General features: G+C 44.6%; 1 protein-coding gene across 1 annotated transcript in view; it reads left to right on the forward strand.

Annotated features, from left to right (window-relative positions):
• The window catches only part of UVRAG (UV radiation resistance associated), an 87,225-nt gene that overhangs the window by 34,761 nt on the left and 32,619 nt on the right, over positions 1-19,845 (forward strand). Inside the window, exons 7-12 of the mRNA XM_028725886.2 lie at positions 5,407-5,512; positions 12,095-12,221; positions 13,135-13,219; positions 14,768-14,855; positions 15,908-15,968; positions 18,382-18,547. Of these exons, the coding sequence (XP_028581719.2) occupies positions 5,407-5,512; positions 12,095-12,221; positions 13,135-13,219; positions 14,768-14,855; positions 15,908-15,968; positions 18,382-18,547 (633 nt within the window). The remainder of the gene's footprint in view (positions 1-5,406; positions 5,513-12,094; positions 12,222-13,134; positions 13,220-14,767; positions 14,856-15,907; positions 15,969-18,381; positions 18,548-19,845) is intronic.

Raw genomic sequence — 19,845 nt, forward strand, 5'->3', positions numbered from 1 at the left:
ATAAATTTATGTCATATATTGAACTAGAGGTTAAAAACTTAAAAATCACAGTAGGCTAGAAATTACGCCTGTGACGCAAAGAGATTTAAGAAAACGAAACTGCAGATTACAATATTTTGTATCATACTCCGAAACCGAGATGAAGGGAAGTCATTTATTGTAAGTTTAATTTGTCGGTGTTTTTTGTTATGAAATTTCTTTTTTCTTTTTTCTGTGTTTGGTATGTTTTTCTCTTTTCTCTGTTGTTTGAATGTCTGTGTAATGAATTGAAATTAATAAAAATTAAAAATAAATAAATAATAATAATCAGCCAGATGAAATGTGCACACGTATGAATCTCTAGTGTTAGTGATTGTTTCAATGCCTGCAGTGCGTGACCCATAATTTAATTTTGCTTGGGATAGTGGAAGCAATGAGAACCCAAAGACTTGAAACATGTCCTATAGAAATTGGTTGCCTTGTGGATACTGAAAAATCTCCATCAAAATCTTTCAGATAAACAAAATTGATTTGGGCAACCAGAGAGCCTGATATTTCTGGGCATCATGTTTAACATTCTTTTATATATTATGGGTCTCTGCCGGCAAAGCTTCCTTTGTTCTGCTTTAGCTGCATCTGGAATGAGGCATTTTATTTTTAGTCTTCCTGTTGGAAACATAATGGCAAATCCTGAAAATTTTGCCAAACACGACAGGATGTGAGTGTTTTTACAAAAATTTGGGTAAATGTACACAAGTCTGATATGGCCAGATGACCACCGACTGGCCTCTTCAGTTGCGCCTACCACAGAAAACCCAGATGTTTTGATTCAAACTGCACCTGTTTTCTTCATCTTTACAAGTATCTGTGCATTTGGCGTGTGAGATGTGTAGTAGTTTCTGGTAAAGCACTCTACAAACTAAAACTAAGGTTTGGGGAGTATCCTAAATTTTTTGAACACTTTAGTTTTACAAATTGTTTGAATAAAATGCAATGAAAGGACTAACAATGCCTGCTCGGGGGGTGGGGGCCATTATATAACCAGCTGTACTCCCCACAGGGAGTTCATCACTAACGGGGCCACCACTGAGAAGGTCTGTTTCTGCTGCTCACCAATTTTACATATGGGCCCAATATTACATACACAGGCAGCGTGTTTGATTTTCAGACATATTAGCAGTGGATAACTATTTCACTCCAGCATCTTCCCCTTATGCAGGATATAGTCATATGGGAGTTATCCTGAAACAGTAGTCCTTATTTTACATGAAGAGGGAATTCCAAATTGTTCAGGGGCCCCCCTTCCTCCCATCTTCTCACTTTCCTTGGTTGCTCTTGGATACCCGAGTGCTCCCAAAGACTTTTAAATTCTGTTTCCGTAACACCCTTGAGATATAATGACCTTGTTGACTTCTCCAGAAGAAAAGAAGAGCAGAGGCTCTGTTGCTTGTTTTCACCTCGGCTCAACTTAGCTTCTTTGTCACTGCCTGACTGTATAATAGAGTCCTTTTCTGCAGTTCTGTGCAGAGCAAAGGCATTGGGTGATGGGCCTAAATTGTATAGGGTCCTCCTTTTTGGCATGCAATGCTGTCAGACCTTGAGCTTCTTGGGTAAGTTGCAAGTGGAATTACTGTGCTGGAGCTGGCAGCACAGCTTTACTCTGCGCACAAATATGTTTCAGGAAATCTTGGCTTCAAAACGCTAGCTGGGCTCAGTATTTATAGGTATGTGGAGAATAATATTGTCATGATTGACAGCTAAATACAAGGAAGGCTGGCTTTAGAACTGCAGTTGCAGATCTTTAGGGACTTTTAAAAATCTTATTGAAAGCAAAAGCATTTGGGGTGACTACTTTGTGCTGCAAGAATGGCGTGTAGATAATTCTGAGGCATTCTGCAGAAAATAAAGTCTACAGGGGATGAATATATTTATGTAGTGTTTTAAAACACGCTGTGGATGGTTTCTTGCTGTCATCTCTTTATGGCAACTCTTGCTGTGTGCCTTAACAGATAGGAGAGTGCATTATACCAATGCCACCCAGTGAATACTGGGGGCGTAAATGGGGTTTGGACTCCAGTTTTCCAGCTCAAAATCCAACCCTTAATTTACTAACAGGTTTTACAATGGTTAAGCCTTGATTCTAGTTCAGCCGCTGTACTTTTGAAGGAAGTGGCATGTTCAGTTCACATGTGGATTTTTTATAGGCTGCAACAAGGAAAGGGCAAGTGGGAAGGTGGTCCTGGGTGTAGAATTTTGGGTGCAGACTTTGGAGACTTGGGTTCAAGTTTCAGCTCAGCTGTGAACTTGAGTTACCTCGAGCAAAACCTCTGTCTCCGTAAGTTCCCCACATGTAAAATGGAAATGATATTGACCCACCTCCCAGGTCGCTGAAGACAAATGAAATGAGGTTTCCGAAGCGCCCTGCGCAGCTCAAGTGCTCTTTTGCATTATAAATAACAGCCTGCCTCAATGGATCAAGCAAATGAGCTGTGCTGCACGGGAAGGCCAGAAGCGCCCTGCAGGGTCACCTGCCAGACTGGCCTCCAGTGGAAAATGCCCTCAAATATGTCAGTCGTGGAGGTAATTCTAATGCCTCCAAAATTGCTACATTTTTGGATCATTCTTTAAAAAACATCGACAACCCATTTCCTAAAAGGACCAAAATGTGTTCAGGAAACAGTAGGGAGACGTTGTATCATAAATCATCTTCTGCTAACTTCAACCTGTTTCTGTGCTCTTAAACTGCAGGGCATGCACTTCTGTGTAGTTTATGGAATGAGGTTTGAATTAGTGCTGCGGGACTGGGCATCCCAGATTTGAAGCCTCTCCCCATGTGTGTCACCCGGGAGAAGTCTTTTCTAGCAGAGAGTGTCTGCCTTGCATCAAATAGCTTGGGTTTGGGGAGTGACTGAAACTTACGGCATATTAAAACACTTCTGGTAACTGTTGCTGCTGCCCTTTGGAAAGTCTAAACCAGTGAGCCTCTTGGGCTCGCTGATCAGAAGGTCGGTGGTTTGAATCCCCGCGACGGGGTGAGCTCCCGTTGTTTGGTCCCAGCTCCTGCCAACCTAGCAGTTTGAAAGCGTGCCAAAAAGTGCAAGTAGATAAATAGGCGGGAAGGTAAACGGTGTTTCTGTGCGCTGCTTTGGTTTCGGTGTTCCGTTGCGCCAGAAGCAGCTTAGTCCTGCTGGCCACATGACCCGGAAAAACCATCTGCGGACAAACGCCGGCTCCCTTGGCCTGAAAGCAAGATGAGCGCCGCAACCCCAGAGTTGTCTGCGACTGGACTTAACTGTCAGGGGTCCTTTACCTTTTTATTGCAATATCAAAATTGTAATTTAAAACATTTCATGTTCCTTCTGTCTTCCTCCTTCAAATATTTGCTCATTATTTCTGTTCTGTTCGGGACGTGGGTGGCGTGGCGCTGTGGCTTAAAGCCTCAGCGCCTAGGACTTGCCGATCGAAAGGTCAGCGGTTCGAATCCCCGCGGTGGGGTGCGCTCCCGTTGCTCGGTCCCAGCGCCTGCCAACCTAGCAGTTTGAAAGCACCCCCGGGTGCAAGTAGATAAATAGGGACCGCTTACTAGCGGGAAGGTAAATGGCGTTCCGTGTGCTGTGCTGGCTCGCCAGATGCAGCTTGTCACGCTGGCCACGTGACCCAGAAGTGTCTCCGGACAGCGCTGGCCCCCGGCCTATAGAGTGAGATGGGCGCACAACCCTAGAGTCTGTCAAGACTGGCCCGTATGGGCAGGGGTACCTTTACCTTTACCTTACCTATTTCTGTTCTAATACAGTGCTATCACTGTACATGATGCTTTAGTTTTCCCCTTTCCCTTGCAAGGAGTCTGTGCAAGGGAGCACTCCAAAATCGTTTCTCCCACCTGCAGCCAGAAGTGATGTAGACTATTCTCTACTGCAGGCTTCCTCAAACTTGGCCCTCCAGATGTTTTGAGACTACAATTCCCATCATCCCTGACCACTGGTCCTGCTAGCTAGGGATCATGGGAGTTGTAGGCCAAAAACACTTGGAGGGCCGAGTTTGAGGCAGCTTGCTCTACTGCCTCATTCTCTTCCATGTGTAGACCAAGCTTAAAACTTTGCCCAATTTGAAATTGTAATTGAAACCAGTGGCATCTTCCTTCCTTCCTTCCTTCCTTCCTTCCTTCCTTCCTTCCTTCCTTCCTTCCTCCCTCTCCCCCCCCCCCCCATTAGAAAGAAGTATAAAGTGTTGTCTGTTTAGGATCCAGCTTTCCATATCTGGAACAACTCTTTTTTTTTTTTTAATAAATATTTTATTGAAATTTTTAAGTTACAATATAATAGACAAACCAAGTTATAACAAAACATAACATACTTTCTTATCTTCTTGTGACCTCCTCACATCTCCCGCCCCTACCTTCCATGCTAAAAAAAATTAGTCCAGCAAATTATCACCTTACTTCCATCCTTACTGTCTAACTATCAATTAAATTTAACCAAATGTTTATCCAAAATAAAGATTGTTTTTTCTTACATTTGTGTAAGAAAAAACATATCTGGAACAACTCTTTGGGATGGGTGTCAGGGGCACTTCTAGAGAGTAGCATTGCGGGGAAACCCCTTGACCCCCTGACATTTGTGTTATGATGTGCCATAGGGCACAATTTTGTCCTCAACGCTATTCAATTATTATTGATTGATTGATTGAATTTATATACCGCCCTATACCCAGAGGTCTCAGGGCAGTTCACCAAATAAAATCAAAACATAAACCCACAAAATACATAATCGAAATAAAAACAACCACCCAATAACCCCCAAATGAAGCCATTGGGAGCACTCATTAGAGCAGGCATGGCCAAACTTGGCCCTCCAGCTGTTTTGGGACTACAACTCTCATCATCCCTAGCTAACAGGACCAGCAGTCAGGGATGATGGGAGTTATAGTCCCAAAACATCTGAAGGGCCAAGTTTGGCCATGCCTGCACTAGAGGATTCAGAGCAAAATGTCTCCAGTATGCTGAAGACACACAGCTCTAGCTCTGCATAACATCTGAATCGGGCATGGACCAGGGTCTGGGTTCTGTGATGAGCTGGTTGAGGGCCAATAAACTTGAGTTGAAACCCTGTGGGTGAATTCACAGCCATTTTCCAAGTAGGAGCACGGACCCATTTGAACCCCAGTTCACCCCATTCCATTCCTTTGCTGTGTTGATGCGCTGTTGATACCAGTGGGAATTGTTATTGTTAGTTATATGTTCTATTTATCACCCACCCTTCTCCAAAAGGAGGGAGGGTTACAGCAATTTAAAAATACAATATCAACATCATTTTAAAGCAAAGACAGTTGAGAGAAGCGTTCAGAAAGTAGCTTCCAGCACGCTCAATGCAGTGTAGTTTATTTCCAAAGGCTGTTTTAACTCTTCTGTGTGTGTTTGTTTGTTTGCAGGCTCCACCGGGCCCAGTGTGCAATTAAACAGACTCAGGTAACTGTTCAGAAAATAGGAAGGGAGATTGAAGAGAAACTGAGGCTTACGTCGACGAGCAAGGAGCTGGTAGGTTTCCAGGATGTATTTGTTTCTCTCACTTACTGCAAATGCCCTGAGTAAAACATTGATGGGTTCATATAATCAGAGGGCTTTCAAAATCTGAAGGGAGTACCTTGTAAGAGAGGTATGAGCAGTTGTTAGGGGAACTTCGGCGCAGGCCCTTTCTGCGCCTGGGTCTCAGCTAATGTAAGGATAGAACCCCACCGCTGATCATCCTATGTCCCTTATTCGCAATTTGAAGCCAACCATTTATTTATTTCTGTATTTAGGTCTTGATTATCACTTAGGAGACCCAAATATAATGGAATTTGAGGTGCCTGGCTTGAGTGGGGGCAAACACGCAAAGTTACAAACCTGTAACCAATGAAATGCAGGAATATATTTACAAAAGTCAGGAAATGTGAACAGTAAAAGGTTTGGGGAATCCTAGTCTGCGGAGTCTCCTTCATGGATCACTGCCTTGCCGTGGCGAAGGGGCTTGAATAACTCAGAGAAGCTATGAGCTATGCCGTGCAGGGCCACCCAAGATGGACAGGTCATAGTGGAGAGTTTTGACCAAACGTGATCCACCTGGAGCAGGAACTGGCAAGCCACTCCAGTATCCCTGCCAAGAAAACTCCATGGACAAAGACAACAGGCATATAAAAGTTATGACGCTGGAAGATGAGCCCCTCAGGTCGGAAGGTGTCCAACATGCTACTGGGGAAGAGCGGAGGACAAGTACAAGTAGATCCAGAGCTGATGAAGCGGCTGGGCCAAAGCCGAAAGGACGCTCAGTTGCGGATATGCATGGAAGCGAAAGGAAAGTCCAATGCTGTAAAGAAAAATATTGCATAGGAACCTGGAATGTAAGAACCATGAACCTGGGTAAGTTGGATGTGGTCAAAAATGAGATGGCAAGAATAAATATTGACATCTTGGGCATCAGTGAACTAAAATGGACGGGAATGGGCGAATTCAGTTCGGATGACTATCATATCTACTACTGTGGACAAGAAACCCGTAAAAGAAATGGAGTGGCCCTCATAGTCAACAAAAGAGTGGTGAAAGCTGTACTGGGATGCAATCTCAAAAATGATAGAATGATCTCGATACGAATCCAAGGCAGACCTTTTAACATCACAGTAATCCAAGTTTATGCACCAACTACTGGTGCTGAAGAAACTGAAATTGACCAATTCTATGAAGACTTACAAGACCTTATAGAAATGACACCAAAGAAGGATGTTCTGCTCATAATAGGGGATTGGAATGCTAAAGTAGGGAATCAAGAGATAAAAGGAACAACGGGCAAGTTTGGCCTTGGAGTTCAAAACGAAGCAGGGCAAAGGCTAATAGAGTTCTGTCAAGAGAACAAGCTGGTCATCACAAACACGCTTTTCCAACAACACAAGAGACGACTCTACACATGGACATCACCAGATGGGCAGCATCGAAATCAGATTGATTATATTCTCTGCAGCCAAAGATGGAGAAGCTCTATACAGTCAGCAAAAACAAGACCTGGAGCTGACTGTGGCTCAGATCATCAGCTTCTTATAGCAAAATTCAAGCTTAAACTGAAGAAAGTAGGAAAAACCACTGGGCCGGTAAGATACAATCTAAGTCAAATCCCTTATGAATACACAGTGGAAGTGAGGAACAGGTTTAAGGATTTAGATTTGGTGGACAGAGTGCCTGAAGAACTATGGATGGAGGCTCGTAACATTATACAAGAGGCAGCAACTAAAACCATCCCAATGAAAAGGAAATGCAAGAAAGCAAAGTGGCTGTCCAACGAGGCCTTACAAATAGCGGGGGAGAGAAGGCAAGCAAAATGCGAGGGAGATAGTGAAAGATACAGGAAATTGAATGCAGATTTCCAAAAAATAGCGAGGAGAGACAAGAAGACCTTCTTAAACAAGCAATGCAAAGAAATAGAGGAAAACAATAGAATGGGAAGAACCAGAGATCTGTTCAAGAAAATTGGAGATATGAAAGGAACATTTTGTACAAAGATTTCCATAATAAAAGACAAAAGTGGAAAGGACCTAACAGAAGCAGAAGACATCAAGAAGAGGTGGCAAGAATACACAGAGGAACTATACCAGAAAGAAATTGATGTCTCGTATACCCCAGGTAGTGTGGTTGCTGACCTTGAGCCAGACATCCTGGAAAGTGAAGTCAAATGGGCCTTAGAAAGCATCGCTAATAACAAGGCCAGTGGAAGTGATGATATTCCAGCTGAATTATTTAAAATTTTAAAAGATGATGCTGTTAAGGTACTACACTCAATATGCCAGCAAATTTGGAAAACTCAGCAGTGGCCAGAAGATTGGAGAAGATCAGTCTACATCCCAATCCCAAAGAAGGGAAGTGCCAAAGAATGCTCCAACTACCGCACAATTGCACTCATTTCACACGCTAGCAAGGTTATGCTTAAAATTCTACAAGGCAGGCTTAAGCAGTATGTGGACCGAGAACTCCCAGAAGTGCAAGCTGGATTTAGAAGAGGCAGAGGAACCAGAGACCAAATTGCAAACATGCGCTGGATTATGGAGAAAGCTAGAGAGTTCCAGAAAGACATCTACTTCTGCTTCATTGACTATGCAAAAGCCTTTGACTGTGTTGACCACAGCAAACTATGGCAAGTTCTTAAAGAAATGGGAGTGCCTGATCACCTCATCTGTCTCCTGAGAAATCTCTATGTGGGACAAGAAGCTACAGTTAGAACTGGATATGGAACAACTGATTGGTTCAAAATTGGGAAAGGAGTACGACAAGGCTGTATATTGTCCCCCTGCTTATTTAACTTATATGCAGAATTCATCATGCGAAAGGCTGGGCTGGATGAATCCCAAGCCGGAATTAAGATCGCCGGAAGAAATATCAACAACCTCAGATATGCAGATGACACAACCTTGATGGCAGAAAGTGAGGAGGAATTAAAGAACCTTTTAATGAGGGTGAAAGAGGAGAGCGCAAAATATGGTCTGAAGCTCAACATCAAAAAAACGAAGATCATGGCCACTGGTCCCATCACCTCCTGGCAAATAGAAGGGGAAGAAATGGAGGCAGTGAGAGATTTTATTTTCTTGGGCTCCATGATCACTGCAGATGGTGACAGCAGTCACGAAATTAAAAGACGCCTGCTCCTTGGGAGAAAGGCGATGGCAAATCTAGACAACATCTTAAAAAGTAGAGACATCACCTTACCAACAAAGGTCCGTATAGTTAAAGCCATGGTTTTCCCAGTAGTGATGTATGGAAGTGAGAGCTGGACCATAAAGAAGGCTGATCGCCGAAGAATTGATGCTTTTGAATTATGGTGCTGGAGGAGACTCTTGAGAGTCTCATGGACTGCAAGAAGATCAAACGCATCCATTCTTAAGGAAATCAGACCTGAGTGCTCACTGGAAGGACAGATCGTGAAGTTGAGGCTCCAATACTTTGGCCACCTCATGAGAAGAGAAGACTCCCTGGAAAAGACCCTGATGTTGGGAAAGATGGAGGGCACAAGGAGAAGGGGACGACAGAGGATGAGATGGTTGGATAGTGTTCTCGAAGCTACAAACTTGAGCCTGACCAAACTGCGGGAGGCGGTGGAAGACAGGAGTGCCTGGCGTGCTCTGGTCCATGGGGTCACGAAGAGTCGGACACGACTAAACGACTAAACAACAACAAGTCTGCGGAGTACAGAGATGCCCAACCAGTTTTCTCACACTTTGTGCAGACAACCTCTTCCCTGATAGTTAGGAGTGATTTGATCTGCAGCGACGAGTTTTTCACGTGCAGGAGAAATCACTCGATGTCTTCATCTAATAATTACAGATGTATGGACTTTCTCAAGCACTGTCACTCTTGCGTGTAACTCAACCCCCTTTTTATTATTAAATGGAAATATTTGTCTGGAAAGTCCCAACGTCTTGATGTATTGGATTAAGCCTAAATTGCTGAGAGGGGAAAACCAAATTAATAGGCCTCCTAATGCTCTGCAGTTGTAAAGCATCAACGCTGGCTCTGTGGCCATGAGCAAAACGTGGCTGCCAGGAAAAACAAACTCTTACAGATTGGGATTAATGAGCTACCAGTGGAAAGTGTGGTGAACCTTGTAATTGTTTGGGCCCAGTGTAATAGCTGAGCTTGCTGGCACTCCAAGCTTTTGAGGATGAGCAAAATGCATGTAATGACTTCTCGGGCGCAGTGACAAACATTTTAATTGTCAACTTAGGCTCAGTTTTTTGTTTTGTTTTTAAAAGAAGAATTTGGAACAGAGCAATCTGTTGGCGCCGATTAATGTCAAAGGGCTCACCATGGTCCAGAATGGGGACCAGTATAGCTAGTGACTTAATTTGGAAATTTATATTGGCACAGCCTGGCAGGCACCTGGTGCCTCGTATCAATTTTAAGAAGCCACTCGGCTTGTATCCCGTTCTCTTCATGATGTTATGCTTGGTTCGGATTGGGGAGTCCTGCATTTTATTTCAGCGAGGTTCTCCAACGAGTCTGGAAGGCTTGACACATAATGGAAAATTGAAGTCCTTCATAAAGCTGGCTTTAAATGATGAGGAACACGGGGAGTTCCGCTATCTCTCTAGCCAGAGGATTACTGTACCGTTGTGTGCCTCTTTCAGCACTGAACTAATTTTCTTCCTTCAGCCCCAGTGCCTTGTGTTGAGGCAATCAAGCCTTCTCCACTGGGTTTACGTGCAAGTTGGGAACAGAGCATAGATGCATATTCGCAATAAGCCCATAAATCAAATCTACAAATAACATAACAAAAGCCACATTTCCTTATCACTTTAAATAACTCTTCTCCATGTTCGCTTTGGTCCCCAAGGTAAAGTGAAGCCTGTCATCTTTATGTTGGCTTGTGAGCTGCTTGGAATGGGAACACGTCAGGCATTCCGCCTTTGTACAAGCAGGGAGGGAAAGGATATCGATAGCTTAATCTCTGAAGAGATTTGTGGACTGCAAAAGCCTCATACTTTGCTCAGGCTGCACTGGGAGAAAATGTAGTTGCAGAGGTTGCAAAATGCGGCAAGAGGCAGAGATCTCAGACTTTGCCTAGAGTTTTGTCATTTCATTAATGACGGCGTGGCAGGAGTGCCCAAATTGCAGGTGTGCGTGTGCAGCAGCTTTAGCATGCTGTGCATTGAGCTCTCCGTTGGGGAGCCCTGGGATTTTCTTAACCCCCTGAGGCTCCCAGTGCAGCCCTTTCAGGGACTGCATTTATTTATTTTTCAACTTGTCTTCCTGCCTTTCCATGTGGGATGCCCAGGGCGGCGTACAATAAAATAATTAAAACAGCCATATTGTAACAGTCAAATGACAATGCCCAGTTAAAATCACATTAAGTTGTAATCTTAATAATAATAAAAATAAATTTTATTTATACCCCGCCCTCCCCAGCCAAGACTGGGCTCAGGGCGGCTAACAACCAATAATAAAAACAAGTTGATTAAAATACAATTTAAAAAACAAGATTAAAATACAACATTAAAACATTAGGATGCAGCCTCTTCACAGGAGGAGAAAGGAAAAAGAAAGAGGGGGAGGGAATCAAATTGATTCCAAGCCAAAGGCCAGGTGGAACAACTCTGTCTTACAGGCCCTGCGGAAAGAAATCAGATACTGCAGGGTCCTGGTCACATGAGACAGAGCGTTCCACCAGGCCAGAGCCAGTGTTGAGAAGGCCCTGGCTCTGGTTGAGGCTAATCTAACTTAATTAAATTAACTTAAATTAAATTAATGTTTAATTCAGGTTAAAAAGGCATGGCAGCAGATAAGAAAATAATTTGGCTCACTGTGGTCTGTATGAATGAAAAGGAGGTTATTTATTTTTATTATTATTATTTTATTATCTACTGGACCAAGCATCCCCAACCTGCGGCCCTCCAGATGTTTTGGCCTACAACTCCCATGATCCCTAGCTAACAGGACCAGTGGTCAGGGATGATGGGAATTGTAGTCCAAAGCATCTGGAGGGCCGAAGGTTGGGGGTGCCTGATATCATTGAGGGGCTAGACAGGCTTTATGATCCCGGTGTCCTTCTGTTGTGAGATTATTACTAGCCTTGATAGCTACTGCATTGTAGGAGGCTCTGCTGCTCCTAAGCCTTGACATCTTGTAGTCCAAGTCGGGTGACTTTGGCTTTGCATGGGTGCATTCAAGAGAGCCTCTCAAGAATTTGCTCTGACCTCTTCCCAAATGGCTCTCTCAATCCTCAAGCTTTTCTGAGCCTATCATGTTGTGTTCAGTGCAACAGTCAAACCAGAATCCTAGAATTGTAGAGTTGGAAGGGACCCCGACGGTCATCTGTTTCAACCCCCTGCAATAATAATAAATAATAATAATAAATTCTATTTATACCCTGCCCTCCCCAGCCAAGGCCGGGCTCAGGGCAGCTAACAACCAATAATAAAAATGAGTTGAATGAATACAACTTAAAAGCAAGGTTAAAATACAACATTAAAACAATTAAAATGCAGCCTCATGACAGGAGGAGAAGGATGCAGGAATCTCATCTAGATCGTACATGACAGATGGCCACCCTGCCTCTGTGTCAACGTATTTGCTGAGCAGCCCTCTTATTAATTTGTTTAATAGAAAAAAGAGAGTGAGTGTTTACAGTTGAAGATTTTGGTGCTTCGGAATGAGCTTGAAAGGCAGAAGAAAGCCCTGGGCCGAGAGGTTGCCTTGCTACATAAGGAACAAAGTGCGCTATTTGACAGAGGTAAGTGTGAATTTACATTTCAGTTATATATTACAACTCTGTACTGCACGTACAATTTAGCAGTTGCCTTCCCATGAAAAGTAGGTGATCAAAGAAGGATGAGCCATCAGAGGAGCTTGATCTGTAGCTGAGCAATGGGTTACTCCTATTGAGAAACAGCTTTGTAGGGTGAGGTGGGACTCCATTGGCCTCTTGTTTGCTCACTTGATATCCATTTGCAGTGGTGGTGCTGTAGCACAGGGAGGGCAAGTCAGTTGCTCCCCCCTTTGGCAAACTGCCACTGTCATGCAATTCTTCGTTTTACAGCTGTGGGTCTTTCCAACCAGTTGTCTTAAGGTACCTGTGAGGTCTTCTGTTGATTTATGAGCTCTGAAGAAGGAAGAAATCCAAGAGCACACCATTGGTGCAATTAGGAGAGATCACAACAACTAGCAAAAAGCTTGCATAGTGTCCTGGGTTCAGCTCCTTAGTGATGCATTTAGGTGTTCTCCAAAAGATGGGTTTACACTTGTGGTAATAGAGATGGTTCTAAGGTGTTTGGCAGCAAGAGGCATTCCTTAAAACCGTAATTCATAGTATTACTTTCTGAGAGCCAGTGTGGTGTAGTGGTAGCGGTAGACTTGTAATCTGGTGAACCGGGTTCGCTTCCCTGCTCCTCCACATGCAGCTGCTGGGTGACCTTAGGCTAGTCACACTTCTCTGAAGTCTCTCAGCCCCACTCACCTCACAGAGTGTTTGTTGTGGGGGAGGAAGGGATAGGAGAATGTTAGCCGCTTTGAGACTCCTTTGGGTAGTGATAAAGCAGGTATCTTCTTATAAATACTCCAAAAATAGTGTTGTGATTGTTGCCAGTATTTAGTGCTGAAACACACACAAAAAATCAGATACTTTCTTCCAAAAATGTCCCTGGTAGGAAATGCGTTTGAGGAAGAATATCAGAAGCTCCGACTGGACAAAGAACCCTTGCAAGAGTTGAGAAAAGAATGCACTGCCAAGAGGTAAATGGAGTTTGTCTTTTTGGTTGTAGTAGTTGGATTGGTTGTAGTAGTGAAATGCTGACCTTATCTTTTGTTTGTTGGATTTCTACCCTGCCCTTCCATCCAAAAGGGAGCCAACAACATAAAAATGCTATACACAATAAGAGTTCAAACATCACTGAAAAGAGCATTGAAAAAACAGCTGTTAGTACCTTGTTGGTTATGACACTACATATTGGGAGCTGTGGGGCCAAAGACTGGACATTTTGCGGATTCAGTAGTTGGAATGGTGATTGGAGGAGGTGAAGCAAATGAGCTGACAGATTCACTAATTCTTCTTTGCCCATGTACCGTATTTTTCACTCTATAGGACGAACCCGACCATAGGACGCACCTTGTTTTAGAGGCGGAGAACAAGAAAAAAATTTCTCCCCCTCTGCGCAGCGCCCCTTCAGCGAAGCGGCAGGAGAAACGGAGCCCCTTCCATTTCTCCTCCCGCTTAGCTGAAGGGGCGCAGCGCCTTAGCTGAAGGGGCACATACCCTTCAGCGAAAGGAACCCGAAGCCTCCGGAGCTTGGCGGGTGTTCCCACTGCACTCCGGAGGCTTTGGGTTCCTTTTGCGGAAGCCAGGAGAGTCTTGCTCTCCAGGCTTCAGCGAAAGGAACCCGAAGCCTCCGGAGTGCAGCGGGAGCTCCCACCGCGCTCCAGAGGCTTCAGGCGGCTATCTTTAAAGCCTGGAGAGCGAAAGGGGTCGGTGCGCACCAACCCCTCTTGCTCTCCAGGTTTCAGCGAAAGCAACATGAAGCTTCCGGAGCACGGCGGGAGCGCTCCCACTGTTCTTCAGAGGCTTTGTGTTGCTATCGCTGAAGCCAAGCATTTGCGCCATAAGACACACACATTTCCCCTTAATTTTTGGAGGGGGAAATGTGCGTCTTATAGAGCGAAAAATACGGTATGCGTCTCGTGCATACACACAAACACACAGAAGTGTCTTTTGCTGACGAGTTCTCATGACTGACAGAGGGACCTAGCAGTTGTTGCCACCACCGACCAGGAATCCCCTCTGGATTCTGTAGTTCTGTCTGTGAGTCCGCTCCCTGGAGGAAACTTGTAAAGAGTCAATGTGTTTGCTGTCCTCAAACCTGTTAAGTCAGAGATCTCACCTGGTCTAGTGGCCTTAAGATGATTCTCTGGTCCCAATGGGTGACATTGCTGCAAGCTCATTCACTCAGAAAAAAACACATACCACACCCCTGGTTGTGTGAGCTTTCAGCAGCAATTAGTTCCTCTGCCTGCTCTTGTCTAGGAGAAGGCAGATACAAAGGAAGGGGATTTCATTTCGGCTGGAGGAGTTGCTGAAACAAACACCGGTCATTTTTCTCTTAATTGTGCCAATGTATCTTACACTTTTATTAAAGGTGGCTCTCCTTTTTAGTCATGCATATATTGCACTATAATCTGGCAGTACTGTGAATGTTAAACATAATTAAAACTACTATTTTATGGGGCATTGGGAATAATGTGTGTTGACCCTTCAGGTATTCATTCAATTTTTGTCTTTTTCATCAGAGAGCAATTCTTGAAGACCAATGCACAGCTGACCATCAGATGCAGGCAATTACTTTCAGAGCTTTCCTATATTTACCCTATTGATCTGGTGAGTTTCACATTCTCCAGTAACGCCAGCTTCAGCAGCTGTAGTGGGATACAACATTCATTTGTGGAACCGTCGGCATGTCAAACCAAAGATATTGTAGTCTCCTATAGATAGGCCCCTACCTATAGCATGTGTAAGGCTCCAGCTTCGGCCCCCACCATCTCCAGATAAAAAGAACTTTGATCACAGGGCTGGAAAAGAACTGTGCTCAGTGCACTGGGGAACTGCTGCCAGCTGAAGCAGACATACTGAGGAGCCTGAGATCAATTATCCCTCTGTTAAGGGTATGGCACGATGTAGCAATCACTCCCTGCTGAGTGACTCTGGGGACATAGGTTAGGTCCCTTAAAATATTCTGCACTAGGATTCTCCTGTAGGCCCACCTTCAGTTCTCAGAAGCAAAGAATACCTTCTTATGGGGCCATCTATATAAGTAATGAGGGACGCGGGTGGCGCTGTGGGTAAAAGCCTCAGCGCCTAGGGCTTGCCGTTCGAAAGGTCGGCGGTTTGAATCCCCGCGGCGGGGTGCACTCCCATTGTTCGGTCCCAGCGCCTGCCAACCTAGTAGTTCGAAAGCACCCCCAGGTGCAAGTAGATAAATAGGGACCGCTTACTAGCGGGAAGGTAAACGGCGTTTCCGTGTGCGGCTCTGGCTCGCCAGAGCAGCGATGTCACGCTGGCCACATGACCCGGAAGTGTCTCCGGACAGCCCTGGCCCCCGGCCTCTTGAGTGAGATGGGCGCACAACCCTAGAGTCTGTCAAGACTGGCCTGTACGGGCAGGGGTACCTTTACCTTTACCTTTATATAAGTAATGAAGGCAGCAAGCAAAGCGCAGAGTGGTGCAGGCTGCTGTCAAATCAGGAATGCTAAAGTGAAACATGGCTTTTGATTTCTTCTGACTAGCTTTCCCACTAAACGTTCATGGCACATATTCGAAGACCTGCCTGCTTCCATTACATGCTCAGATTTTGATACTGTTGTTTACAATTCGGGTTTTTTATTCTCGCACGGGCAGCCTTCCAACCTCACTTTCTGCTATTAAATCCACAGAATGATCAAAAGGATTATTTTATTTGTGGAGTCAAGTTGCCCAATTCTGAAGACTTTCAAGGTAATTGGCTATTTACCTGCTTGCTTTTGATACCTAATTGCCCTGTGCAGGCACGCCAGCAGAGAAACCCAGACAGCAAATTTCAGTTGGGGGGGGGGGATTCCATTGTTTCGCAGGAGACAGTTTTCAAACGAATGTTCCTAACAGCTCCATGATGGGTATCCACATTTTAAGAAAACAAATTTAAATAGTGACTCACTTTGATTTCTTGCAGTAGTTTGCCCATTTTTCCAAGCCCATCATTGTTGCTGCTTGGTAGCATTTCTTACTAGCCCAGATTTCCATATGAAATTACATTGCAAAAGAAAGAATAGTAGTGATTTTTTCCCTAAAACTTCTCTCCCTTGTCACATAGAAGTCATTTTTATTTTCCATGGTATGGATTGAGCATCAGTTTATATCAGGGGTCAGCAAACCTTTTCAGCAGGGGCTGGTCCACTGTCCCTCAGACTTTGTGGGGGGCCGGACTATATTTTGGAGGGGGAAAAATGAACGAATTCCTATGCCCCACAAATAACCCAGAGATGCATTTTAAATAAAAGCACACATTCTACTCATGTACAAACACGCTGATTCCCGGACCATCCGCGGGCCGGATTTAGAAGGTAATTGGGATGGATCCAGCCCCCAGGCCTTAGTTTGCCTACCCGTGGTTTAGATGATTGAATTCTGAGTTAGCAGTGTGTCACAGATCTTCTAAACTATCGTGTGACATGGCTCTTTTCTGACCTTAATAAAGGTTAAATGCTAATATGCACCCAGATGTAGCTGTCTAAACAGGGGGTATCTTATGCACCAATTTAAAATCTTCGTAAATAAATACTATTCCTTGCTCTATTACAGTCCTGTCCAACGGCTCCCCTTGTGTTGAGAACTTTTTAACAGCCCATTTTTTAGGTTGTCACAGCTTGCTAGTGCCCGTGAAGTGATTACAGTTCTCAGCAAACTTGTCACATAGAATTAGGTGAGCCGCCCCCACGGCATAGCTGAAAATTGAATGTGGTGAAACGAAATTGGCAGGTTGCATTGAAAGAGTGCCTTTCCTCTGATTTCCTGGAAGTTTAACGCCAGACAGGTTGTGGAAATTTAAATTCAGGCAGGAGAAGATGGGGTTAATCCGTGACACCGAACTAGTTTGCTGTAATGAAATACATGTTTTCCCCTCCCCCGTTTTATATAAAGGGAGCAATCTCTCCACCCCCCCGAGTTTGGATGTCTTGTCTACGCTTACCAAAAGCTTGGCATGAGTTCATGGAAGCCGGGTGTGACTGATTCTCAGAAAGCCTAAAAAAATGGGAAAGCAGAATATTTTTTCTTTTTAAAAACCAAATGCATGGGAGATGAGAACATCTGTAAGCCAGGATAGTTAGCTCATGTGCCCTAATGGGAAGGAGTGAGAGTGCAGGAGATATTCTCTCAGGAAAGGTGGATTCTGAAGTGTGGGCTGAAAGGGGTAGTCTCTCCTCTCCCACAGAGGAGTTCGGACGTAAGGGTTAAGGTGAGAGTGAAGGCTTCAAGCTGGTGGGGAAGAGTCGCTTAGGCTGGAAGTGGGGGAAACTTCCACTTGGTGACAGATGCTGCCTAGGACCCACGTACCTACGGGACCGCCTCTCCTAGTGTGTCCCACGGAGGACCTTAAGGTCCACAAATGACAACACTTTGGAGGTCCCGAGCCGCAAGGTGGTTAGATTGGTCTCAACTAGGGCCAGGGCCTTTTCAGTACTCGCCCCGACTTGGTGGAACGCTCTGCCACAAGAGACTAGAGCCCTGCGGGACTTGACATCTTTCCGCAGGGCCTGCAAGACAGAGCTGTTCCGCCTGGCCTTTGGTTTGGACTCAGTCTGACCCTTATGTTTCCCTCCCCTTAAGGTTTTGATCTATGGGCTACTTTTAAAATGGGGCTGCATTTTAAATTGCATTTTAACCTGTATTTTAAATTGGTCCCCCCCCCCCCCCTATTATGTTTTTACTGTAATTTTACTGGTGTTAGCTGCCCTGAGCCTGGCTTTGGCCGGGGAGGGTGGGGTATGTATGTATGTATGTATGTATGTATGTATTTATTTATAGATGTGTCGGAAAATATTAGATGTGTCGGAAAATATGGCATAGAATCAAGAGGTGGCTAGGAGGGTCTGAGAAACAACACAACCCTCCATAGGGTTGACCCCTCCATAGAATCATTCAATTGGAAGGAATCCCCAAGGATCGCCCAGTCCAGCCCCATGTCTATCGGCTCATTTCCCCCCCCCCCCCCTGCAGTGTTAACTTGCTGTGCCCCAGTTAAAAAACACACAACAGAATTGAAGAGCTTTGTGCAGTAAGAAATAGGCAATTCAAAGTGTGGCGATGAGCCACCGTTTGGACCTCAGTAGGGTGGAGTGACTCTGAACTGTATGCTTGCTCTCCTTTACAGCAAAGGATGATGGCAGCAATGCTGTCGCTTTGGGCTACACTGCTCATCTGGTCTCCATGATTTCCTTCTTCCTGCAAGTGCCACTCAGGTATCCAATAATTCACAAGGGCTCCAGGTCTGCAATCAAAGATAATATTAACGATAAACTGACGGAGAAAGAGAGAGAGTAAGTGTATTTTATTTTTGTTTTTTGTGTGGTGGGGGCTGTCAAATCTTGGTCAGAGTAACTTATTTTTCACACACGATCCGACACACTTCATAAAATCCCTCCAGAATCATGGCTGACGCCTTGCTTTGTTCTCTTGTCTCCCGTGAGATGTTGGGAGCAAATAACATTAGCACCCAGACCTGGCAGAGCTGGCTGTTTCAAGCAGTGTTTCCCTCAAATGTAAATTCAAGCCATTTCCTTACATACGTGTTTCTCTTCAACATTTGAGCCACTTAGAGCGCATGCAAGGAACCTCTAAGTTGGCCTGTGAAGAATGTTTCTGTTGTCCTTGGACTGGACAGATTCTGGGTTCCATTCCATTCCCAATTCTCTCATGAGGACATAACATGATAGTCCCAGGTATGCTGCCATGGGATTCTCAGAGGAAGAACAGGGTTACAAATGTGATATTAACTATTTGCCAAACGGGTGGCGCTATGGTCTAAACCACTGAGCCTCTTGGGCTTGCCGATAAGAAGGTTGGCGGTTCGAATCCTCGCAATGGGGTGAGCTCCCATTTCTCGGTCCCAGCTCCTGCCAACCTAGCAGTTCAAAAGCACGCCCAAAATGCAAGTAGATAAATAGGTACCACTCCAGCGGGAAGGTAAACGACATTTCCGTGCGCTGCTCTGGTTTCGCTTAGTCCTGCTGGCCACATGACCCGGAAAACTGTCTGTGGACAAACGCCGGCTCCCTCAGCCTGTAAAGCAAGATGAGCGCCGCAACCCCAGAGTCGCCTGCGACTGGACTTAGCTGTCAGGGGTCCTTTACCTTTACCTTTTAAACAGCCTTTTAAAATCTTTTGAACACAAAGAATGAATCAATAAAACTGTTTATTATATTACATAATGTTTATTATATAATAATATAATTGAAGGCAATTGCAGTCTCTAAAATACTTTAAATCCCATGTTTAAAATGGCCAGATTGTGTGTGGACCCGAGGTTCAACCTATTTTCTGCCTGTCGGAATGTTTGCAAACATTCAAACTGCTCTGGAGTAAGCTTTCTGTGGGGAGAGCATAAGATCAGAGGTTGTGTGTGCTGTCAAGAAAGGATATGAAGGCACGGGGGGGGGTGGAGATGATTTTAGAAAAAGTCACTTCCAATAAACCTTTCTAGAAAGGTTTCAGTCGCTTCTACTTGTGTTTCATAAATCACTGATGCAGCACTATAAAGAGCAAAAGTGTTTTTGGTGTGCTTTTAGCAAAATGCTTCATTTTCATAAAATAGCACTCACCGCCACCAGGCTGATTT

Source organism: Podarcis muralis, chromosome 4 (assembly GCF_964188315.1).
Source record: "Podarcis muralis chromosome 4, rPodMur119.hap1.1, whole genome shotgun sequence".
NCBI lineage: Eukaryota > Metazoa > Chordata > Lepidosauria > Squamata > Lacertidae > Podarcis > Podarcis muralis.